General features: G+C 31.7%; 1 protein-coding gene across 1 annotated transcript; it reads left to right on the top strand.

Moving 5' to 3' along the window:
- The first annotated feature begins 14,179 nt into the window (after positions 1 to 14,179).
- LOC111887178 (protein argonaute 1) lies at positions 14,180 to 21,894 on the top strand. The gene is made up of 21 exons (XM_023883333.2): positions 14,180 to 14,373; positions 15,161 to 15,957; positions 16,038 to 16,246; positions 16,332 to 16,481; positions 16,575 to 16,708; positions 17,514 to 17,623; positions 17,708 to 17,814; positions 17,899 to 18,037; positions 18,122 to 18,238; positions 18,595 to 18,702; positions 18,799 to 18,870; positions 18,963 to 19,085; positions 19,162 to 19,327; positions 20,038 to 20,297; positions 20,388 to 20,530; positions 20,600 to 20,662; positions 20,734 to 20,933; positions 21,010 to 21,083; positions 21,202 to 21,296; positions 21,391 to 21,422; positions 21,509 to 21,894. The coding sequence occupies exons 2-21, from the start codon at positions 15,169 to 15,171 to the stop codon at positions 21,727 to 21,729; spliced, it is 3,312 nt and encodes a 1,103-aa protein (XP_023739101.1). The 5' UTR covers positions 14,180 to 14,373; positions 15,161 to 15,168; the 3' UTR covers positions 21,730 to 21,894.
- Positions 21,895 to 26,225: the final 4,331 nt, after the last annotated feature.

Genomic DNA, 26,225 nt, shown 5'->3' on the forward strand with positions numbered 1-26,225 from the left:
GTTCTTTCTTACTGAAAATACCCACACAAATTCTCACTGAAGTTCTTTTGTTGTTGTCATAGTTCAGAGATAGCCTATAGTATGTCCTTTCTCATATACCTTTGTAATAAATGATATGCACTAAAAAACACTGTTTTGGTGTTTGTATATGGTAGGAGTGATTTGTTTTTTTTTGTTTTTTTTTTTTTACTATTCTTCAGGTAAAACTTGAATTCCGTGATTAGTTTGTGTTTATTTGTATTTCAGACCTGAACTAAAATTGAAGTAACGTAATCCTAACAAAGCTTCCGAGTTCCAAAAATTTGTGAGTTCGACTCTTTCCATGATCAATCCTTCGTTGGTTTTCATCAGTGGCAATCTCATTGGTATTCTCTTTGAATTTTACTATCTCTTTTGAATTTTATTTGTTAGCATATTTTCCTACAAAATTAACCTAATTTATTTCTTTTGATGAAAGTAGCTAACCCTTGAGTTGTTCATCGGTTATATGTTATAATTTGTTGAAGTTGCTTATTTGATGATGTTTCCTTATTTGATTTTTAAATGCTTAGGAATTGGAAAGCCAATTACTCTGATGTAGTTTGACAAGAGTTAGGGATTGAATGGACGAGACTATAATTCGATAATAATTACCATTGTAGGAGTTTGATGGTTCCTCTCATTATTGTTGATTTCCTGCCCCTTTGTCTTTGAAATTTAAACCTGAATTGTATTTTTCCCCAATTTTCCTTTGGTCAGCTTCAATTGATTGTTTCAGGTTCTATAGTGGTCTGTCGATTGTCTGCTCCATTCTTACTATTCGTTTGTGTAAGGGTAGAAAGACTGCATTTCCATCGGAGAATATTGGGATAATAGGGATTAATCACAAAGCTACATGTAAAATTACAATATCTAGCAGTTGAAGTCATCAATGATTTAGGATTGGATACTGTGACGTTTTTAGCTGTTACTGTTTTGGTGGTTCCCACTTTTAAGATTGTCATATCTAGCCCTGCAAGCTTATAAAAACTTCACACAATTTCTTCCCTTTTTACCCTTATTAGTTTTTACTCAAAAGATATATCATATTTCAGATGCTTGTTTTCTTTTTTTGTAGGGGTTGTGCTTAATCAATTTGTGCAAGCTTATAAAAACAAACAATTTCTTCCCTTTTTACCTTTATTAGTTTTACTCAAAAGATATATCATATTTGAGATGCTTGGTTTCTTTTTTTGTAGGGGTTGTGCTTAATCAATTTGTGCAAGCTTATAAAAACAAACAATTTCTTCCCTTTTTACCTTTATTAGTTTTACTCAAAAGATATATCATATTTCAGATGCTTGGTTTCTTTTTTTGCAGGGGATGTGCTTAATCAATTTGTGCAAGCTTATAAAAACAAACAATTTCTTCCCTTTTTACCTTTATTAGTTTTACTCAAAAGATATATCATATTTCAGATGCTTGGTTTCTTTTTTTTGTAGGGGTTGTGCTTAATCAATTTGTGCAAGCTTATAAAAACAAACAATTTCTTCCCTTTTTACCTTTATTAGTTTTACTCAAAAGATATATCATATTTCAGATGCTTGGTTTCTTTTTTTGCAGGGGATGTGCTTAATCAATTTGTGCAAGCTTATAAAAACAAACAATTTCTTCCCTTTTTACCTTTATTAGTTTTACTCAAAAGATATATCATATTTCAGATGCTTGGATTCTTTTTTTGCAGGGGATGTGCTTAATCAATTTGTGCAAGCTTATAAAAACAAACAATTTCTTCCCTTTTTACCTTTATTAGTTTTACTCAAAAGATATATCATATTTCAGATGTTTGGTTTCTTTTTTTGTAGGGGTTATGCTTAATCAATTTGTGCAAGCTTATAAAAACAAACAATTTCTTCCCTTTTTACCTTTATTAGTTTTACTCAAAAGATATATCATATTTCAGATGCTTGGTTTCTTTTTTTTGTAGGGGTTGTGCTTAATCAATTTGTGCAAGCTTATAAAAACAAACAATTTCTTCCCTTTTTACCTTTATTAGTTTTACTCAAAAGATATATCATATTTTAGATGCTTGGTTTCTTTTTTTGTAGGGGTTGTGCTTAATCAATTTGTGCAAGCTTATAAAAACAAACAATTTCTTCCCTTTTTACCTTTATTAGTTTTACTCAAAAGATATATCATATTTCAGATGCTTGGTTTCTTTTTTTGTAGGGGTTGTGCTTAATCAATTTGTGCAAGCTTATAAAAACAAACAATTTCTTCCCTTTTTACCTTTATTAGTTTTACTCAAAAGATATATCATATTTCAGATGCTTGGTTTCTTTTTTTTGTATGGGTTGTGCTTAATCAATTTGTGCAAGCTTATAAAAACAAACAATTTCTTCCCTTTTTACCTTTATTAGTTTTACTCAAAAGATATATCATATTTCAGATGCTTGGTTTCTTTTTTTGTAGGGGTTGTGCTTAATCAATTTGTGCAAGCTTATAAAAACAAACAATTTCTTCCCTTTTTACCTTTATTAGTTTTACTCAAAAGATATATCATATTTCAGATGCTTGGTTTCTTTTTTTGTAGGGGTTGTGCTTAATCAATTTGTGCAAGCTTATAAAAACAAACAATTTCTTCCCTTTTTACCTTTATTAGTTTTACTCAAAAGATATATCATATTTCAGATGCTTGGTTTCTTTTTTTGTAGGGGTTGTGCTTAATCAATTTGTGCAAGCTTATAAAAACAAACAATTTCTTCCCTTTTTACCTTTATTAGTTTTACTCAAAAGATATATCATATTTCAGATGCTTGGTTTCTTTTTTTTGCAGGGGTTGTGCTTAATCAATTTGTGCAAGCTTATAAAAACAAACAATTTCTTCCCTTTTTACCTTTATTAGTTTTACTCAAAAGATATATCATATTTCAGATGCTTGGTTTCTTTTTTTTGTAGGGGTTGTGCTTAATCAATTTGTGCAAGCTTATAAAAACAAACAATTTCTTCCCTTTTTACCTTTATTAGTTTTACTCAAAAGATATATCATATTTCAGATGCTTGGTTTCTTTTTTTGCAGGGGATGTGCTTAATCAATTTGTGCAAGCTTATAAAAACAAACAATTTCTTCCCTTTTTACCTTTATTAGTTTTACTCAAAAGATATATCATATTTCAGATGCTTGGATTGTTTTTTTGCAGGGGATGTGCTTAATCAATTTGTGCAAGCTTATAAAAACAAACAATTTCTTCCCTTTTTACCTTTATTAGTTTTACTCAAAAGATATATCATATTTCAGATGTTTGGTTTCTTTTTTTGTAGGGGTTATGCTTAATCAATTTGTGCAAGCTTATAAAAACAAACAATTTCTTCCCTTTTTACCTTTATTAGTTTTACTCAAAAGATATATCATATTTCAGATGTTTGGTTTCTTTTTTTTGTAGGGGTTGTGCTTAATCAATTTGTGCAAGCTTATAAAAACAAACAATTTCTTCCCTTTTTACCTTTATTAGTTTTACTCAAAAGATATATCATATTTCAGATGCTTGATTTCTTTTTTTGCAGGGGATGTGCTTAATCAATTTGTGCAAGCTTATAAAAACAAACAATTTCTTCCCTTTTTACCTTTATTAGTTTTACTCAAAAGATATATCATATTTCAGATGCTTGGTTTCTTTTTTTGTAGGGGTTGTGCTTAATCAATTTGTGCAAGCTTATAAAAACAAACAATTTCTTCCCTTTTTACCTTTATTAGTTTTACTCAAAAGATATATTATATTTCAGATGCTTGGTTTCTTTTTTTGTAGGGGTTGTGCTTAATCAATTTGTGCAAGCTTATAAAAACAAACAATTTCTTCCCTTTTTACCTTTATTAGTTTTACTCAAAAGATATATCATATTTCAGATGCTTGGTTTCTTTTTTTGTAGGGGTTGTGCTTAATCAATTTGTGCAAGCTTATAAAAACAAACAATTTCTTCCCTTTTTACTTTTATTAGTTTTACTCAAAAGATATATCATATTTCAGATGCTTGGTTTCTTTTTTTTGCAGGGGATGTGCTTAATCAATTTGTGCAAGCTTATAAAAACTTCAAACAATTTCTTCCCTTTTTACCCTTATTAGTTTTACTCAGAAGATATATCATATTTCAGATGTTTCTTTTTTTTTTTTTTTGCAAGGGTTATACTTAATCAATTTGTGCAAGATCAAAGTTACAGGGCATATGTTTAATAAAGCGTATTTTTTTTAAAGAATGTAGTCATTGTCATAGTTCAGAGATAGCCTATAGTATGTCCTTTCTCATATACCTTTGTAATAAATGATATGCACTAAAAAACACTGTTTTGTTGTTTGTATATGGTAGGAGTGATTTGTTTTTTTTTTTGTTTTTTTTTTTTTTTACTATTCTTCAGGTAAAACTTGAATTCCGTGATTAGTTTGTGTTTATTTGTATTTCAGACCTGAACTAAAATTGAAGTAACGTAATCCTAACAAAGCTTCCGAGTTCCAAAAATTTGTGAGTTCGACTCTTTCCATGATCAATCCTTCGTTGGTTTTCATCAGTGGCAATCTCATTGGTATTCTCTTTGAATTTTACTATCTCTTTTGAATTTTATTTGTTAGCATATTTTCCTACAAAATTAACCTAATTTATTTCTTTTGATGAAAGTAGCTAACCCTTGAGTTGTTCATCGGTTATATGTTATAATTTGTTGAAGTTGCTTATTTGATGATGTTTCCTTATTTGATTTTTAAATGCTTAGGAATTGGAAAGCCAATTACTCTGATGTAGTTTGACAAGAGTTAGGGATTGAATGGACGAGACTATAATTCGATAATAATTACCATTGTAGGAGTTTGATGGTTCCTCTCATTATTGTTGATTTCCTGCCCCTTTGTCTTTGAAATTTAAACCTGAATTGTATTTTTCCCCAATTTTCCTTTGGTCAGCTTCAATTGATTGTTTCAGGTTCTATAGTGGTCTGTCGATTGTCTGCTCCATTCTTACTATTCGTTTGTGTAAGGGTAGAAAGACTGCATTTCCATCGGAGAATATTGGGATAATAGGGATTAATCACAAAGCTACATGTAAAATTACAATATCTAGCAGTTGAAGTCATCAATGATTTAGGATTGGATACTGTGACGTTTTTAGCTGTTACTGTTTTGGTGGTTCCCACTTTTAAGATTGTCATATCTAGCCCTGCAAGCTTATAAAAACTTCACACAATTTCTTCCCTTTTTACCCTTATTAGTTTTTACTCAAAAGATATATCATATTTCAGATGCTTGTTTTCTTTTTTTGTAGGGGTTGTGCTTAATCAATTTGTGCAAGCTTATAAAAACAAACAATTTCTTCCCTTTTTACCTTTATTAGTTTTACTCAAAAGATATATCATATTTTAGATGCTTGGTTTCTTTTTTTGTAGGGGTTGTGCTTAATCAATTTGTGCAAGCTTATAAAAACAAACAATTTCTTCCCTTTTTACCTTTATTAGTTTTACTCAAAAGATATATCATATTTCAGATGCTTGGTTTCTTTTTTTGCAGGGGATGTGCTTAATCAATTTGTGCAAGCTTATAAAAACAAACAATTTCTTCCCTTTTTACCTTTATTAGTTTTACTCAAAAGATATATCATATTTCAGATGCTTGGTTTCTTTTTTTGTAGGGGTTGTGCTTAATCAATTTGTGCAAGCTTATAAAAACAAACAATTTCTTCCCTTTTTACCTTTATTAGTTTTACTCAAAAGATATATCATATTTCAGATGCTTGGTTTCTTTTTTTGTAGGGGTTGTGCTTAATCAATTTGTGCAAGCTTATAAAAACAAACAATTTCTTCCCTTTTTACCTTTATTAGTTTTACTCAAAAGATATATCATATTTCAGATGCTTGGTTTCTTTTTTTGTAGGGGTTGTGCTTAATCAATTTGTGCAAGCTTATAAAAACAAACAATTTCTTCCCTTTTTACCTTTATTAGTTTTACTCAAAAGATATATCATATTTCAGATGCTTGGTTTCTTTTTTTTGCAGGGGTTGTGCTTAATCAATTTGTGCAAGCTTATAAAAACAAACAATTTCTTCCCTTTTTACCTTTATTAGTTTTACTCAAAAGATATATCATATTTCAGATGCTTGGTTTCTTTTTTTTGTAGGGGTTGTGCTTAATCAATTTGTGCAAGCTTATAAAAACAAACAATTTCTTCCCTTTTTACCTTTATTAGTTTTACTCAAAAGATATATCATATTTCAGATGCTTGGTTTCTTTTTTTGCAGGGGATGTGCTTAATCAATTTGTGCAAGCTTATAAAAACAAACAATTTCTTCCCTTTTTACCTTTATTAGTTTTACTCAAAAGATATATCATATTTCAGATGCTTGGATTCTTTTTTTGCAGGGGATGTGCTTAATCAATTTGTGCAAGCTTATAAAAACAAACAATTTCTTCCCTTTTTACCTTTATTAGTTTTACTCAAAAGATATATCATATTTCAGATGTTTGGTTTCTTTTTTTGTAGGGGTTATGCTTAATCAATTTGTGCAAGCTTATAAAAACAAACAATTTCTTCCCTTTTTACCTTTATTAGTTTTACTCAAAAGATATATCATATTTCAGATGCTTGGTTTCTTTTTTTTGTAGGGGTTGTGCTTAATCAATTTGTGCAAGCTTATAAAAACAAACAATTTCTTCCCTTTTTACCTTTATTAGTTTTACTCAAAAGATATATCATATTTCAGATGCTTGGTTTCTTTTTTTGTAGGGGTTGTGCTTAATCAATTTGTGCAAGCTTATAAAAACAAACAATTTCTTCCCTTTTTACCTTTATTAGTTTTACTCAAAAGATATATCATATTTCAGATGCTTGGTTTCTTTTTTTGCAGGGGATGTGCTTAATCAATTTGTGCAAGCTTATAAAAACAAACAATTTCTTCCCTTTTTACCTTTATTAGTTTTACTCAAAAGATATATCATATTTTAGATGCTTGGTTTCTTTTTTTGTAGGGGTTGTGCTTAATCAATTTGTGCAAGCTTATAAAAACAAACAATTTCTTCCCTTTTTACCTTTATTAGTTTTACTCAAAAGATATATCATATTTCAGATGTTTGGTTTCTTTTTTTGTAGGGGTTATGCTTAATCAATTTGTGCAAGCTTATAAAAACAAACAATTTCTTCCCTTTTTACCTTTATTAGTTTTACTCAAAAGATATATCATATTTCAGATGCTTGGTTTCTTTTTTTTGTAGGGGTTGTGCTTAATCAATTTGTGCAAGCTTATAAAAACAAACAATTTCTTCCCTTTTTACCTTTATTAGTTTTACTCAAAAGATATATCATATTTCAGATGCTTGATTTCTTTTTTTGTAGGGGATGTGCTTAATCAATTTGTGCAAGCTTATAAAAACAAACAATTTCTTCCCTTTTTACCTTTATTAGTTTTACTCAAAAGATATATCATATTTCAGATGCTTGGTTTCTTTTTTTGTAGGGGTTGTGCTTAATCAATTTGTGCAAGCTTATAAAAACAAACAATTTCTTCCCTTTTTACCTTTATTAGTTTTACTCAAAAGATATATCATATTTCAGATGCTTGGTTTCTTTTTTTGTAGGGGTTGTGCTTAATCAATTTGTGCAAGCTTATAAAAACAAACAATTTCTTCCCTTTTTACCTTTATTTGTTTTACTCAAAAGATATATCATATTTCAGATGCTTGGTTTCTTTTTTTTGTAGGGGTTGTGCTTAATCAATTTGTGCAAGCTTATAAAAACAAACAATTTCTTCCCTTTTTACTTTTATTAGTTTTACTCAAAAGATATATCATATTTCAGATGCTTGGTTTCTTTTTTTGCAGGGGATGTGCTTAATCAATTTGTGCAAGCTTATAAAAACTTCAAACAATTTCTTCCCTTTTTACCCTTATTAGTTTTACTCAGAAGATATATCATATTTCAGATGTTTCTTTTTTTTTTTTTTTTGCAAGGGTTATACTTAATCAATTTGTGCAAGATCAAAGTTACAGGGCATATGTTTAATAAAGCGTATTTTTTTTAAAGAATGTAGTCATTGACAATATTAGATCATGCTTAAATGTATTTTGGAAAAGTGAATGTTAAAATAACGTAACTTCCCTTTTTAATTATATAATTATATTCCATTGATACAATCAAACAGAAAACAAAACCCCTTCTAACCCATGCAAAACATGGGCATCTTTCCTAGTTCAATTAAAAGTATACAATGCAACAGACTTTCATGGATGTTTAAACCTAAAAAACACAAAAATACAACTTTCAGTTAAAAGTATAATGCTATTATGGATGTTTAAAACTAAAAAAAAAATACAAAATTAATCAAAAGTTTTGCCATTTACCTATATCAAGTAGAAAAAAAAGATATACTTTTATGCCCCTTCCGAGTACAATAGCATCAAATTTTTATGTTCACATATACCAATAGTCGATTACACAAACAGATAGATACATAATGATATAAAACAAATTATATGTTGATTCAAATGCACACAAATTAACGACAATTCATATAAATAATTAAAACAGGGAGCAATTATTTAAATTATTTCAAACATACAAAAAATATGTAAAAGACAAATATGCCCCTACTCATGGAAAACCCTTAACAATACCTTTTTTTTTTAAAGTACAATGCAACCGACTTTCATGGATGTTTAAACCTCAAAAACTAAACCTCAAAAACACAAAAATACAACTTTCAGTTAAAAGTATAATGCTACTATGGATGTTTGAAACTAAAAAACAAGTACCTGATGAAGAATGAACCTCGAAGCCTATGCAAAAACCGCATGGAAGCTGATAGCTCACAGATGCAGAAAGCGAATTCAGTTTTGGAGTCCGGTACGTTGAAAAAAGAAGGGAACAAAATATGTATCGATTCCAATTTATTGAGATGATTATTATACCTTATTTATTATTTATTATTGGCTAATATAACAACATAAAATTTCCTTTTCCTGATTTGATGGGATAATTAAATACTTTCCATTTGAATTTAATATTTTCTATTATTATAATTTTTAAAAAGATTCTGATAAGCCAAAAAATAAAGGATGATAAAAGTTGAAAGCTATAAAATCAGTAATGCAATCAATATTTGAGTTCTGTGATTGTAAACGATATAATAATTTGTTGAATGAATACCGATTTTGGTGGAAATTCTCATAATAATCGGTATTAGTTACATTTAATGAATACCGAATTTGTTGTTATTGATTTTAAATGAAACCGGAAATTGTTTGAAAACTCTATTATGATGACAAGTGACATTTGCTGACATGGCACGCTATGGAGATACATGTGTCTTTAGGAACTATTGTTTTATTAGTAAGGATCCATACTAAAAAATACATAATATATAAAATTTAAGGAAACCAAAACCCTAATTAAAATGCCGATTTTAAAACATTGATCTGTACGTTGCATAATAATTTGAAAACAATCCATCCAAATCATTCATTCAAAACAATTTAATATTCTGGAAACATCCATAAATGTCGTGATTTCATATAACTATATTAAAATAATTACAAAATATTTCAATAAAAACCAATCATTTAGAAAATTACCAAACTGTTTACATATTATATTAACAAAACATTTTTGCATATGTAGCCGATTGTTCCGTTGACTTTAACTTATATATTTTATTATTGATTGATTATGATTATATGTCGCCATATTAAACCAAAATTTGATAAAACGATTTAAGAAATTAAAACCATATTTTCCCAAGTTCCAAATAAAATTACCACGGATATACTAAACCCCTAAAAATATGTTATTTTATAAATTATTTCCATCTACAACAAATATCTCATGAATAATAATCTTATTTTATTCACAAATCCATCTTATTTTTACTGGGAAAACTACATAAAACCCAACGTGTGTTATGTTATATTTATTCAATCAAAATTTCAAAAATATATTTTATAATGTATTAAGAAATCATTATTGTATATCGTTTTTTATTAAAACCATTTATTTTTATAAATCAACTAGGTTAAAACCCGTGGAACCCACGGGTGCTAATTTTAAATAGAGCTAAAAAATTGATTATTTAATAAAATAATATATCATTAATTTAGAAAAGCTTATGAATTGTAATATTGTATTTTTTTAATAACTTTGTAATTTGTAAGTATTTAATTACACATATAAATCTTCCTATTTTATAAAAGTCAGGAGTTTGTATAATGCAATATATTATCAGTTTTGGAGTTTTATTCTTATTAAATACATGGAAGTTGTGATGCACTTACAGCAGGACAAGTGCATGGGTTGTAAAAAAAATATTTATTCTTATTGAACCCTTACTTTTGGTGCATGATTCTTGGGAAGAAAAACAATATTTATAATTCAAAATTATAAGGATTAATTAAATATTTGCAAAAAAAAATATTAATTTACAATGATAGAAGTTTTGTCAGTAACTTTATAATTTTGTTTTAAAATAAATATATACACCGTTATGAAAAAAAATAGGTTTTAATAATATATTTGCGAACATTTTTTTGTATATAATAAGAGATTGATGTTGTAATTTTATGATCATTATATACAAATTAATCATCTTAGTAAAAACTCCATGAGACCATGTTAGAACAAAAATGAGTAAAAAAATCAAAAACAAAAATGAAACATATATGATATGTAATTAAAAGTCTAAATGTAAGAAAAAGCAACACACGTTCATCTTATATTGTCAACATATGAATCTAAAAATAAAGAAAAATAGTACCATTATGTTGGCTTTAGATAACTTACTGGCTCGAGTGAATTACCTTGCATTTTATTTGGAACAAATTGGCAAACATAATTCCTGAAAATGAGAATCAGTACCAAAGTATTAAATACAAATATTACATCTATTATAATAAATGAATGTTTTTTTTTGCCACATGTCATATTCTCATTTATTTGGACACATGGCATTTTCTAGATTTTTAAAATTTTCTATTTTCCACTTGTCATTTTATTGTATTTTTCATTTTATTAAATTAAAATTTCACATTTAATATGTAAGGTAATATATATGTAAGGTATTTATTAGAAAGGGTTTATATATGTAATGTATTCAATACATTAAAGCTTCCTTAATTTTAATAATTCAAAATTTTTCTCATTCTTCTTATAAATTCGAACTTTTTAAATTGTTAAAATTTCATATTTAATTTTTTTAAATAAACCCATGTAATACATGAGTCTCACACCTAATACATTATAAATAAAACTATTTGTTATAATTGGAAAAGATGGAGCTAGGTTATGAAAGTTTACCTATAAGTGAGATTATAAATAAAACAAATTGGAAAACACAATTCAAATCAGCACTCGGTTTCAACATGAAGCATCCATTTTTAGTACATAACTTGATCACTTGAACTTTAACACTTAATATCTTTTGCAAGGAATCTGAAACAACTTTGGCACTTTAGTAGCACGAACCATTTACATTAATTATAGCAATATACTTTCAAAGTACATTGTTATTTTAGGGTTATTTTACGGAATAAATTTTTTCAAAAAAATGATAACTTATTTCCATTTTATAAAAAAAATAGCAAAAGTCGATGGAAATGGTTTTCTGAGACAATTAGATTCCCTTGAAAAAGTTATTGAAAGTAAGTCCCTACTTGTAAAATTTGATAATACTTTAAAAAAACAATACATATTACTTACTGTTGAATCTCTTTCTAGGTATCTTGCCAATGGTGAACGAATAAAGAAAATTTCTTACATGTTTAGTACTAAATCAAGTAGTAAACTATAACATTAAACAATATTTGGAAAGATAAATATATAGCAAGATAGTTTGCATTGTTGCCGACAAATATATGAAAAAAAAACATCGCCTGAACAACAACAATATAGTATTTTTGAATTTTGCCGGTCACCGCAAACGTTTGATTATTTGATGGAGCCTGATTATTTACCTGAAAATGAATGCTTGATTTGAGACAATATAATAAATTGCTAATGTACAAATATATATATATATATATATATATATATATATATATATATATATATGTATATATGCAAATCCTTCAGAAAAAAGGAAGGTTATATTTTTAAAAAGAAATTAAGATGAAAAAATGTTTATTTTTTAGATGGAGGGAGTATAACCTAAAAATATTAATAAACGTATATCTAGATGATTGAATATTAAGCAATCAAAATGACATTATAAAAAAGTATTTAAACTTCCATATAACATTTTAGCAGTTAAAAAGGTCGAATACAACAGTAAATAGTCTTAAAGAAGTAACTTGATCGAGCAAAAGTTTTGTTGTTTTTTAGCATAATCTCCTACATTTAGATTCTTGCACATCTCTTTAAAATTGTCGGTCTAAACTAACCTCTAAATCCCTCTGCACATGTTATATATACCACCAATCATGAATCAACATTGGGTTACTAAAATCTACAGAAAAAGTGGATTCGGTACCTTTTGCAGGGAGTTTATTACACATAAGCCAACTCAAAGAAAAACAATTAGGTGACCATAAATATTCATTAAGATCATCATAATTGCACCGCTCTGAGTGAGGTGCCTTTCCATTTCTGCTCCTTTTCACTTCCTATAGCATAACAATAAGCATTAAGTTTAAAAAACAAAATAAAGTTTTCTCTGTTGAACTTTTATCTGTACTTTAGGAAGCCTTATGTTGTGTTTCCTTCCTATATAGTTGCACCAGGTTTTATAATTTTTAAAATGTATTGTCATAACTTCATCCACATCTCAATCATCAAGATGTATAGTAATGGTTGTTAGAAGTTAGAACTTAGAACTTAGAAGTCAAATAGTCAAACGTGAAAGGTAATATTTATATGAAGGCGAAACTAAATTGCAATCTCTAATCGAGAATAAGAAAAATAATCAGAATAGTACGAATATCATGTATAATAACCAAAACCCATAATCACAATAATATATATCTCACACATAAAGAATCATAATAATCAAAACCCATAAAAAGATAGTAGAAACTCATTAAGGTAAACAAACCATACTCTAAAACAGTTAACCCAAAATCGAAATGATGATGATCGACAAATGCATTTCACTATTTTAGCTCTCATATACCCCTGAATATTCCAAGCATTAAAGAAACATCTAAATTTGCAGAGATTTTAAGAGAAACTGTAACGTTATCGGGGGGGGGGGGGGGGGGAGGGGGGAGGAGAGAGAGAGAGAGAAGCTTACCAGCTAGAGCAGACAGGGCCACCACGGAGTGGCTGAAATTGGTGAAAAGATTTTGTCGATTAATTGGAACCATGTCGCCGGTAACGGATGATAAAAGGCAGCGATGAATACCATCCAAAACCCTAAACTATTTTTGGTTTCGATCTTGTTGAACAACCATTCAAACATCAAAAAACTTGGGTTATTAATTGCTTATTTAGGGATATCTACCTTTTTAGGATTTCAAAATTTGAATCAGGAAGTAACAGAGATATGCGAGATTATGGGAGAAGAAGGCGAATGTGGGGTATGAAGAGGCGGAAAGGTCATTTTCAGAACTTCACATAGAAATCTAGAGCGGGAAAATTCGCTAGGGAGGGCCTCAACAATTGCCACGTGACAATTGGATACTTATTTATTAGGATTAGGATATTTTAAAAAGTTGGTCGTTACAATGTTGATATATAGGATTCTAAAAGAAAAAGACGATCACATCAAAATTAGAGAAAAAACTCTCAAAACCCTAATCTTATCCAATAAAAAGATATGGGTAATCGCAATCATCATTTTATATTCTAATTCTTTTTGAAATCATATTGTATCAAAGATTGTTTGAATCAAGTTACATTGTTATATTATATTACGACTTTAATAAAAATACAATGTTATAAAATGGTTACCAAGATTAATTTAGACAAAATCATACTATAAAATAAATATAACGAACGAAAATATAATATAGTGAATTTTTTTAGATTCCAAAGATATCAAGTTGGATTTTCTTTAAAGTTCTACTTATTTAATTTTTATTAAATAATTATTTTTGTAACAAGGCTTCGTTTGGCGACTTTATATCCGTTATCCAAAAAAATCAACCGAGTCAAAGTACACAACGAGTCGACTCATCTGAGTCGGGGGAAGGGAAGAAACTAGGGACGTAGTTGTCATTTTCCTTAGACCTACCGCAGCTTTAAGTAGGAGAGAGAGATTGTGGGGGAATTTACTAAGAAAGAGGAAAAGATAAAAACAACTGTTTGAGGTCTCCTCTCTCTTTCAATCCTTTTTCTCTCTCTACTCTCTACTCAACTTTAGGGTTTTCAGCCATCACTCCTTGCTGATCATTCGCTTAGATCTGCAAGGTTTCGCCTCTAGCTCCGTGTTTCTACACCGATCTGTGCCGATTTCGTAGGGTATATGCTCGTTTCATCTTTGTTATTTGTGTGTATTGTGATGAGCTGTTATTATTGTTACTTTTTTCTTTTTGTAAAATTTTGCGTTCGGTTTTGTGCTTATTGTTTGAAGTTTATGTGTTGGAGCACTGTTATTTGATGTAATTTGCTATGTGTTGTTGAATGCGATTATGAGACTTCGTTTGTGAGAAACTTTCGCTTTTGCTTTTTTTTTTTTTTTTTTTTTTGTTATAATTTCTTCTGCTATATATTTTGTACAAGTTTGCTCTGGTTTTGGCTATGTGATTTTCTTTTGCTTATTGAAGAGTCACAAGGTAAAACATGACATAATGTGTTTTCTTTCTGTACGTTTTTAGATTTTGTGAATATATAAACATGCAGCAGAATATTTATGCTCATTTATTCGATGTGTTTGTACTATTTTTACTTCAAAAAAATTCCTTGTTGCTTTCACCAGATTTTACATAAAAAAACGTACTTTTGATCTTATATGTGCTCTGTTAATATTGTTTTATAATGACACTTATGAAGTTCGCTAGACATACCTTCTTCCTCTTTTTATAATTCCGACTGTGTTTTTTTTTTTTTTTTTTTTTTTGGTAAAATTATCTGTATATTGTGATTTTTCTTACCTTATGATTACTTTATATATCATTAAATAATTCTAAAATTTTCTCTATGTTACTGTTTGATGTTTTTTTGCTATCCTTTTTGATGAATATGCTATGATGAATGCACTTTATTTTCCTATGGCTAAACTGTGAATGATTTTTTTTCTCTGTTTTAGCTGTCATAATGGTGAGGAAGAAGAGGACTGAAACCTCCGGTGGTGAGGGATCTCAGCCTCAGGAGGCTGTTTCCGGACAAGGTAGTGGTGCTCAAAGGCCACCACAGCAACAACAACAACAACAGCAACAGGGAGGTGGTGGTGGTGGTGGTGGCTACCAGGGTAGAGGACAGGGTGGTTATCAAGGAAGAGGGCAGGGTGGTTATCAAGGTGGTGGTTACCAAGGTGGAGGAGGACAAGGAGGTGGTTACCAAGGCGGACAACCTCAAGGAGGAAGAGGATGGGTTCAGAGGGGAGGACCACCACCACAGCGTGGTGGCCCACCACCACCACAACAATACTATGGTGGTCCACCTGATCAACCCCAACAAGGTCAACAACAACAAAGGCCTCCAAGAGGAACTGCACCACCTCAGCGGCGTGGTGGTGGTGGTGGATCTGGACCTTCGTATGCCGGTGGCCCTTCAAGGCCATCGGTTCCCGAGCTGTACCAAGCTACACAGGCTCCCCAACAGCCTGTGGCCACCTTGCAGCCTATTCCACATGTGAAACCAGCTGAAGTGCATCATGGCGAGTCGTCTTCCACTTCACCCACTGACCAGGTTGTAGACGAGTCAGTGACTCAGTTTCAGCAACTCACTGTGCAGCAAGAAGAGCCCATGCAAATCGCACCTGCTTCCAGCAAATCCATGAGATTTCCTATGCGTCCTGGAAAGGGTAGCACTGGAATCAGATGCATTGTCAAAGCAAACCATTTCTTTGCTGAATTACCTGATAAGGATTTACATCAGTATGATGTGAGTTTTTCTTTGACCTTTTTATTCCTTATATGTGATATGAGTATGTGATAATGTGACCCTTTTCTTCATTCATATAGGTGACAATCACACCAGAAGTAACTTCACGTGGTGTGAATCGAGCTGTTTTGGGAGAACTGGTGAAATTGTACAGGGATTCTCATCTTGGAAAGAGGCTTCCTGCATATGATGGAAGAAAGAGTCTGTATACTGCTGGACCTCTTCCTTTTGTTTCAAAAGAGTTCAAAATCACCCTTGTTGATGAAGATGATGGAACAGGAGCTGCTAGGTCTCTCTTCTCTCTCTTAACAAAATCTTTCTTCACCACTTAACTTTATTCAACATCTTTCTAAAACCCATTTTTTTTACTGCAGGAGAGAGAGAGACTTCAAAGTTGTGATCAAGTTAGCTTCACGTGCAGATTTACATCACCTGGATATGTTTTTACAAGGGAGGCAAGCGGATGCTCCACAAGAAGCTCTTCAAGTTCTGGATATTGTTTTAAGGGAACTGCCTACTAATCGGTATATACGAATATCAAAAGCAAAGTTGTTAACTTTTGGTAACTTTAGGAGTATCTAATGATATAATATTTTGTTTGATTGAATTTTATGCAGATATACCCCTGTGGGGAGGTCTTTTTATTCCCCTGATCTTGGGCGTAGACAACCATTGGGTGAAGGTTTGGAAAGCTGGCGTGGTTTTTATCAGAGCATTAGGCCTACACAAATGGGTCTTTCCCTGAATATTGGTTAGTTTGTTAACCCTATTTGGTTTGTTAGGTTTTCTGCTATTCAATTTACAAGTAACTTTGACCTAAATTTTCAGTTCATGTAAAGTAAAGCTTCCTTTGATCATACAACATTATAAAATCTTAGAGTAAATTATAAAAACGGCCTCTCACCTTTCTAATTTCTACCATGTTTAGCTCAAATTCGAAACATCTTTCAGTTTTGGTCCTTATTTCAAGTTTCATATCGGTTTTAGTCTTTGAAATCTTCAATAAGGGACAAAATTGATATGAAATTTTGGAATTTGGACCAAAATAAGAAAGTTAATGGAACCAATTTTGAAAAGGGTTTCAACTTTGTACTAAACTTGTAAAATTCAGAAAGTACAGGGTCCAATTTTGTAATTTACTAAAAAATTTGCAAGTTTTCTGATGTTGTTTTGTGACATCAAAAGGACCAAAATAAGAAAGTCAATAGGACCAATTTTGTAAAGGGTTTTAACTTTGTAATAAACATGTAAAATTCAGAAAGTACAGGGACCAATTTTGTAATTTACTAAAAAATTTGCAAGTTTTCTGATGTTTTATGTAAAATTCAGAAAGTACAGGGACCAGTTTTGTAATTTACTAAAAAATTTGCAAGTTTTCTGATGTAGTTTTATGACATCAATAGGACCAAAATAAGAAAGTCAATAGAACCAATTTTGTAAAGGGTTTCAACTTTGTACTAAACATGTAAAATTCAGAAAGTACAGGGACCAATTTTGTAAATTACTAAAAAATTTGCAAGTTTTCTGATGTTGTTTTATGACATGTTGTGATGCAGATATGTCTTCTACTGCTTTCATTGAGCCACTGCCTGTGATTGACTTTGTAACACAGCTTCTGAACAGGGATGTTTCTGCAAGACCTTTATCTGATGCAGACCGAGTCAAGGTTAGCTTGTTTTTTAAACATTTTGTAAAGTGATTTAATATGATTCAACACCCATTTAATTATTTATTTATTTATGCTGACTAGATCAAAAAGGCACTGAGAGGAGTCAAGGTTGAAGTTACCCACCGTGGAAATATGCGCAGAAAGTATCGCATATCTGGTTTAACATCTCAAGCAACACGAGAACTAAAGTAAGAAGCAATTTTCTTTGTTGTTTATGTCAAGCTTTCTTGATTACATGATGATAATATTTATTTATTTTGGTGAAACATCAGTTTTCCAGTTGATGACAGAGGCACAATGAAATCTGTGGTTGAATACTTTCGGGAAACTTATGGATTTTCCATTCAGCATATTCAATGGCCATGTCTGCAAGTTGGGAATACTCAGAGGCCAAATTATCTCCCTATGGAGGTTATAAAATTTCTTTTATTTATTTTCTTCTCTTGTTTAATATTAGTTTGACAATAAATGCATTCTAATGTTGTTAATTTTCAGGTATGCAAAATTGTAGAGGGCCAAAGGTATTCCAAGAGGCTAAATGAGCGACAAATCACTGCTCTTCTTAAGGTGACATGTCAGCGACCTCAGGAAAGAGAGAAGGATATTTTAAAGGTTTGTTTTTTTTTTTTTTTTTTTTTTGTTTTTGTAAGGCCAAATTACAAAAAAAAGAACTATTCTGTTTTGCATAATTTTGCTTTTTAACCATTTGTACCTTTTTTTATCCGATCAAACACAAAACGTTTCAGACATTTTGAAATTAATCATCTAATAGGTTGCATCATGTCAAAATGGTTAAGTTGGAAATCTTTATAATAAAAATCTACAAAAAACCGTGATGATTTTCTCCAATCATGTCATCTTTTTCAAATTAAATTTTTATGTTCTTTCTTGTTTTTTGTTATATAATGTTATGTTATGTACTCTATAATTGTTAAGAAAAGTTATAAATATGTGCTTTGTTTTTGCAGACTGTTAGTCACAATGCTTATGGTCAGGATCCTTATGCTAAGGAATTTGGTATAAAAATTAGCCAGAATTTAGCCTCTGTTGAAGCCCGAATATTACCTCCTCCCAGGGTAAATGAGTGAATTTTTTATTTATTTTATTTAAAGATAACCAACCATTTATTTAGTATTTGATTATTCCTAATTTTTTTATTTGCTTTTTTTTAGCTTAAATACCATGACACAGGACGTGAAAGGGATTGTCTGCCTCAAGTTGGCCAGTGGAACATGATGAACAAAGTAACTACCTGTTCTTTTTTTTTTTCAGTATTTTAATTAGCACCTAATAGAATCCTACATTATTGCATTCTAATGACCTTTTTTTTTGACAGAAAATGGTTAATGGTGGAACAGTCGCCAGCTGGATTTGCATAAATTTCGCACGAAATGTTCAAGATAATATTGCTAAAGCTTTCTGTCAAGAGCTTGCACAGATGTGCAATACCTCTGGCATGGTATTGTCAAAAAAATAAAACTTTTTTTTTTTAAATATATCTATATATTTTTTAATAAATGCTTTTGTTTTTACAGGCATTTAATCCTGAACCCGTGCTTCCTGCATTTACTGGTCGTCCTGATCAGGTTGAAAGAGTCCTGAAAGCTCGTTTCCATGATGCAATGACTAAACTTCAACCCCACAAAAAAGAACTTGATTTGCTTGTTGTCATTCTCCCAGATAACAATGGCTCACTTTATGGTATCTAATTTAAACCAGAAATCTATTATAATTGTTTGTTATTATCAATTAGCATACTTTCTTTTTGCAATTTTGGTCCTTATTGATATTTTGTAATGTTTGTGGTCTGTTTTCAAAGTAAAATGACTTTGGTCCTTGAGTATAACTGATTATTGCAAATTTGGTCCGAAAAATAGTCATTTTATCTACAACTGGGAGCAAAACACATTACAAAAACCACAAATAAGGACCAAAATTGCAAAAAAAGACATATCAGGGGCCATAAATGTAATTTACTTTAAATAAATTTTCTCTTATTAGGATGTTATTCTTTTAAAACTCTACCAAGTTATAGCATTTAAAATTGATTTGTATTAGATGACATTGTTATAGTTTGGTAAATATTTTTGTTCGCTTAACATATTTTCTTTTTGCAATTTTGGTCCTTATTGATGTTTTGTAACGTTTTTGGTCCGTTTTCCAAGTTAAACGACTTACTTTTGTTCCTTTGTATAACTAACTGTTTTTTGCAAATTTGGTCCCAATAAGTGATTTTATCTTGAACAGGGAACAAACAGATTACAAAAACCTCAAATAAGGACCAAAATTGCAAAAAAAACAGATATATCAGGGGCCAAAATATAATTTACTTAAAATATTTTTTCCCTCGGTAGTTTGGTAAAAAATGCTATAATATCAATAATAATATCATATGTATAATATTTTTGCAGGTGATTTGAAGAGGATCTGCGAGACTGATCTTGGGATTGTTTCACAATGCTGTCTAACAAAGCATGTGTTCAGGATGAGTAAACAGTACCTTGCAAATGTAGCCTTAAAGATCAATGTGAAAGTTGGAGGAAGGAATACTGTTCTTGCTGATGCATTGTCAAGAAGAATCCCTAATGTCAGTGATGTCCCAACAATCATATTTGGTGCTGATGTCACTCACCCTCACCCTGGAGAAGATTCCAGCCCCTCAATTGCTGCTGTAATAACCCCCCTCCCATTCATTCTCCTCTTTTCCATATTGTTTTCTTTTTACCTTTAATTTTATATTACTGAAAATGGAAATATGTAGGTTGTTGCTTCTCAAGATTGGCCTGAGATTACAAAGTATGCGGGATTAGTCTGTGCTCAAGCTCATCGCCAAGAACTGATTCAAGATCTGTTCAAGGAATGGCAGGATCCTAATAGAGGCAAAGTCTCTGGTGGCATGATCAAGTAAGCTTTTTCTTTTCTTTTCATCTTGTTTACTTTAATTACTAGTCTCTAATATTTTGTTATCATTAGGGAGCTTCTCATATCCTTCAGAAGAGCAACTGGCCAAAAACCACAGCGCATCATCTTCTATAGGTATGGAACATTCGAACTGAGTTGATTATGTTTATAAAGAAATATTCTGATTGTTTGATTGATGAATGCAGAGATGGTGTGAGTGAAGGGCAGTTTTATCAAGTGCTTCTTTATGAGCTTGATGCAATCCGAAAAGCGTGTGCATCATTGGAGCCAAACTATCAGCCTCCAGTGACATTTGTTGTGGTTCAAAAACGTCATCACACCAGATTGTTTGCTAACAACCACCATGATCGTAATTCTGTTGACAGAAGTGGAAACATTCTTCCAGGTATGCTAATATTATTTTTCTTTTAAAATATTTTAACGAATGTAAGTTTAATTTTTTCTTTAATATAAATCTTCAGGCACTGTTGTTGATTCCAAGATCTGTCATCCCACCGAGTTTGATTTTTATCTCTGCAGCCATGCTGGTATTCAGGTAATAATTTTATATATAATGCTTACCTTTACTGGAATATGTTTGAGAAGCTTCTAGAATTTTGTATTGTGGTGATATTTATATAAATATATATATTGTGTTTGTGTGACAAAAACAGGGTACAAGTCGTCCAGCTCATTACCATGTGTTGTGGGATGAGAATAAGTTTTCAGCTGATGATCTGCAGTCACTCACAAATAACCTTTGTTACACGTATGTTGCTTTCTCTTCTTTCTCATATATATGGCGTATATCATAATATAAAAATTCATTCCATTTTCTGTTTTGTTTTATTTATTTTTGACAGTTATGCGAGGTGCACACGATCTGTTTCAATTGGTGAGTTTTTTTACTTTTGTTGTAAATATGTTGTTATCTTTTAAATTTTTTTTGTTTATTAATGAATGTTAATGTGATATATGCAGTGCCACCTGCATACTATGCTCATCTGGCTGCATTCCGAGCGAGATTTTACATGGAGCCAGATACATCAGACAGTGGGTCAATGATAAGTGGTGCAGCTGGTGGACGTGGTGGGATGGGTGGTGGTGGTGGGAGGAGCACTCGTGCACCAGGTGCAAATGCAGCAGTTAGGCCTCTTCCTGCCCTCAAGGAGAATGTCAAACGTGTTATGTTCTATTGTTAAATCTGATCATTTATTACATTATTCTGCCCGGATATGATTTCTGTGTTTTATTATTTGCTACCATTGGATTTGGATGTTATGATTATGAGGGGTTCCTGGTTTGGTAAAAACACATGTTTGTGACGTTTGTTTGTTTGTGTGATGGTAATGAAATGACTTGAAAAATGGCTTTTTGTTTCTTTGTTGACTATTTTTTTTTTCTTCATGTATTTTTTTTAGACAAGAGTGTAACTAAATCTGTCAGAACTTCCGTACAATTTTTTATTCACCTTTGACTAGCAAAATGTTTGATAGATATAGAATGCATCGCTTGAGCAGAATCATTTTGATGTCCTGTTTGGCTGTTTGCATTGCCCTAATATCGTTTCTTTTTGAACATCGCCTTGCCATTGCTATCAACAGATGATGAAGATATAAGCACTATTGCTAATTTAGTATTGGATTGTCTTGTTTTAGTGGGCACCACCCCTTATACTTGTGACATTCCAAATCTCAAAGAGTTTTGAACAGGATGCGGTTACACAATGTATTCTATTATCACTTTGCCTTCGGTAGGATTCAAAAAGGCACTTAGGTCCTAAGTGTATTGAAATTACATAAAAGAAAGGTTGTTTTAAAAAAAAATGATGATAAAGTTTATAGCAATAAACATAGCAAATAGCAAAATCATAGTATTTTATTGAGTAAAGACAGCTAACTGATGACTCGTGAAGCTCTCATTCTTTGTTAGTTTCGATAAGAATTTCAGATAATTTGAAATCTTATTCGGAATTATGTTACGCCCTGTTTCTATTTAATTGGAGTATTTTGAAATAGGTTAATAAATAATACGAATAATTATATAACTAAAGACTAATTTTTGTAAATCTGACAAATGAATTAATTAAATAATATGCATTGCATAGATGTGAAGGGGTATAATAATAATAATAATAATAATAATAATACAAAGGGAATTCGAAAATGGGGTATTTTTGGCAGTATGCCAAACTTCAAGGCCCAAAAATGCCAAAATAAAAAAGAAGGTTGTCTACTTTTCCTGGGATACATGCAGCACCTCTTTAAACCAAAAAAACTTGATTTTCTTGAAATCCATTCGATTCTTATCCCTTGTTACACTTAGTCTTGATCTTATAAAGCCAAATTTCCAGGATTAAATATAAAATATAAAAAAAAATAGGATCATGTGTAGCTTCCCATTTCCCCCCTATAAAAAAACTAAGGTCATATACCCCCCTCCCCAATTTGAGCAGGTAGGGGACGGGGACTATGTATATACTTCTATTATCTTATGGTTGGACATATATGACCAGTGGCGGACGCAGACTGTTTTAGTAGGGGTGTCCCTCGTACTTCAAGCGGGTGTCCCTAATAGAAAAAACCAAAAAAAAAAAAAAAAAAATTTACACTGCGTGCCGGAAATTGAGCAGTGGCCCGGGACCCCAAAGGCCCTACATAGGTCCGCCACTGCATATGACCTAAGGTGGTTTATGTTTTGGTTACTAGCTAACACAAACAACCCAAAATGGTCTTTTGAAGTGATAATATAAAAGTTTAACATGCTCAGCGTAGCCCAATAAATCAATGTTGAATGAAAACTGGTCAATGTTTACCAAGTCCATGTATTTGTGCTTTCCCTTCCAAGAAAGTTGGTGAACTCCCACATATAACAAGCGTATAGAGAAAATAGTTGGATGACTAGCTTCAAAAGAAAAACAAAAGTTTTAGTGTGAGGTTTAGAAGTTTACACGGAAGAAGAAAGTTGAAGAAAAACGAAGTTTCATTACCGTAATGAACTTCTACATCGATTTCATCCATATCTGCTCTGATTATCCAAACCATCGTTGTCGATTTTGCTTCACAAAACTAGGTTTTTTTGTTGAGAAATTGTGGATTTAGATCGAGGATGAGTGAAGAAACTTTCTGATACCACAATGACAACATATACATGCGTACTCACTTGGGCACAAATGTAAAAAGACCAGCATACCCTTGCATGTAAGACACATATGACATTTAAATGAAAAAAATGGCTAACAAAGCCAATGATGAAGCATGGACATTTCAAAATAACAAGGGATGTAGTCTAAGTGAAAAGCAAATCATACGGATTCAACTAACAAACTATATGGTCCTTGTGGCCAACATAAAGTATAATTTTTTACATGGATTGTCCTTTTGGCTGCCAAAAAGTACAACCTTTTCATAGATGATCCTTATGGTTTGTACGTGGTTAATCCTTATGCATAATGCGATTGAAAAACATAGCGTTAAATGCATGTAATCATTAACTTTGATGAATCAAAATTTTCAATAAACGAATCAGTAACTATGAAATTAAAACAACACAATGATCTAAATATTAACAACTTAGCTCTTTGATTGATTTTGAACAAGGTTACAATAGACTCTAATAAAAGAGAGTTATGAGCTCTAAGAAGTAAAGAAAAACATGTAATCTGATCTATGGACATACACACACACAAACACACACACACACACACACACACACACACACACATATATATATATATATATATATATATATATATATATATATATATATTGTAACGACCCAGTTTTGTTTTTCAAAAGAAATTTTTCATTTTTAAATAATCAAAACATTTCCAATGAACCACAAAATCTCAAGAACAATTGTTTTTAAATTCATAATATCAACATTTTTATTTCAAATATCAGAGTGTCCCATAAAACGCCTGAGAGAGCATGTCGCGCCATCAAGGCTCCGAAGTACCTGAAACAATAAAAAAATGTAAGCTAATGCTTAGTGAGTTCCCCAGAGCATACCCCACACAATCCACATAATCACATAATCCATATTAGCTATAAAAACTACATAAATCATATGAGCCATGCATACAACATATAAGGATGCCATAAAACCCTCCAAGGTCTTAAACCTAGTGTCACTGGAACCCCCACATGGTCTTAACTACCTGTCATGGGAACCCCAACATGGTCTTTACTACCAAGAAATATCATACAAGCTAAACATGCAAATATATTAGAATGCCATGGAAACCTTCCAAGGTCTTACACTAATGTCATGGGAACCCCTACATGGTCTCAGTCTACTGCCACGGGAACCCCCCTGGGGTCTTCCATGCAAGAGTTATACTAACATAATGCATAATCAATCAATAATCCACTTAACGTAAAATGGGTTGGCCTTGGTGCCTTAGACCCATTGGTATGGTGAGAAGACTCACCTCTCAAGAATGTTGAATTGCTAAGATCAAATAAGTCCCAACACGCAACTCCAACTCAAATGTCTATAACCAACATGTGATTAACTTGTCAAATCTTGTAATACCATAAATTCCCTCACAGTCAAACTTGGTCAACCCTGGTCAAAGTCAAGGTCAACGGTCCATGTTAAACCCAACTCGTCGAGTTCCTTCAAGGTCCATAAAACTGAAATCCCGAGTCAACTCGCCAAGTTATGCGAGTAACTCGTCGAGTTCTTCAGTGTCCAAGGGCCAAAAACTCTAAGCCGGAATCTCTAGGTCGAAACCCCTAATCAGCTCACCGAGATCACTCAGGATCCCGAAAACGGGTGAACCTTGCCCGACTCGTCGAGTTGGCTAAGCAACTCATCGAGTCCCTTCAGTCCTTTTTCATGTTCAGTCCCTTCCAGTGGAATTCAAGACTCCAAACTATAGATCCATCCCCCTAGGGTGTAGTTGCCACGCAAAGTTGCCAACTTTACATGCATGCAAGGCCTTAAGAGCCTAAAACACTCAAAACTAAGGTTTATACAAAGTTTAGGGCATGGACAAAGGCTGAGGCTAGATAAAGTGAGCAACTTTATGTCCATGGAGGTCTAGAGATGTCCAAATCTGAAACCCAATCTTCATAACAAGTTCCAATCCAAGAATGACACCATTATGTACCAAAAGTGACCATTTACTTCCATAAAATGAGATCTAAGCAACTAAAGATCAAGATGGCGACTTTATACCTCAAGATGGTTGTAACATCCATAAAATTTGAGCAAATTTGAAACTTTTTAAATCATTTAAAACCATTCGGTTATTACAATTTGTTTTCAAAATAGTTTAAACATTAGAGTTCCCAGAAACCAAAATCATCAATCGAGGAAGTGTACGGTCATGCCTTCGCCTTCCCACGGTCATCCGCTGAACCTGAAACAATAAACCGAAACTGTAAGCTCGAAGGCTTAGTGAGTTACCCCCAAAATACCAATGCCATACCGATATAACCACAACATATAGCATATAAGTAAACAAAATGCATAATGAGCCTTCAGCCTGACTGGACCGCCTCGCAGGCCTACAACCTATCTAGACCGCTCCCGAGCCTTCGGCATGACTGGACCGCCTCGCAGGGCCTATAGCCTATCCAGACCGCTCGCTGGGTATGTTGGCCTACAACACAAAGCAGGACCGCCTCAACCTAACCCCCAACCAAACAACCATGTGCACATATAACATATAATCACATAACAGTCTATA

The sequence above is a fragment of the Lactuca sativa genome, chromosome 2 (genome assembly GCF_002870075.4).
Source record: "Lactuca sativa cultivar Salinas chromosome 2, Lsat_Salinas_v11, whole genome shotgun sequence".
Taxonomy (NCBI): domain Eukaryota; kingdom Viridiplantae; phylum Streptophyta; class Magnoliopsida; order Asterales; family Asteraceae; genus Lactuca; species Lactuca sativa.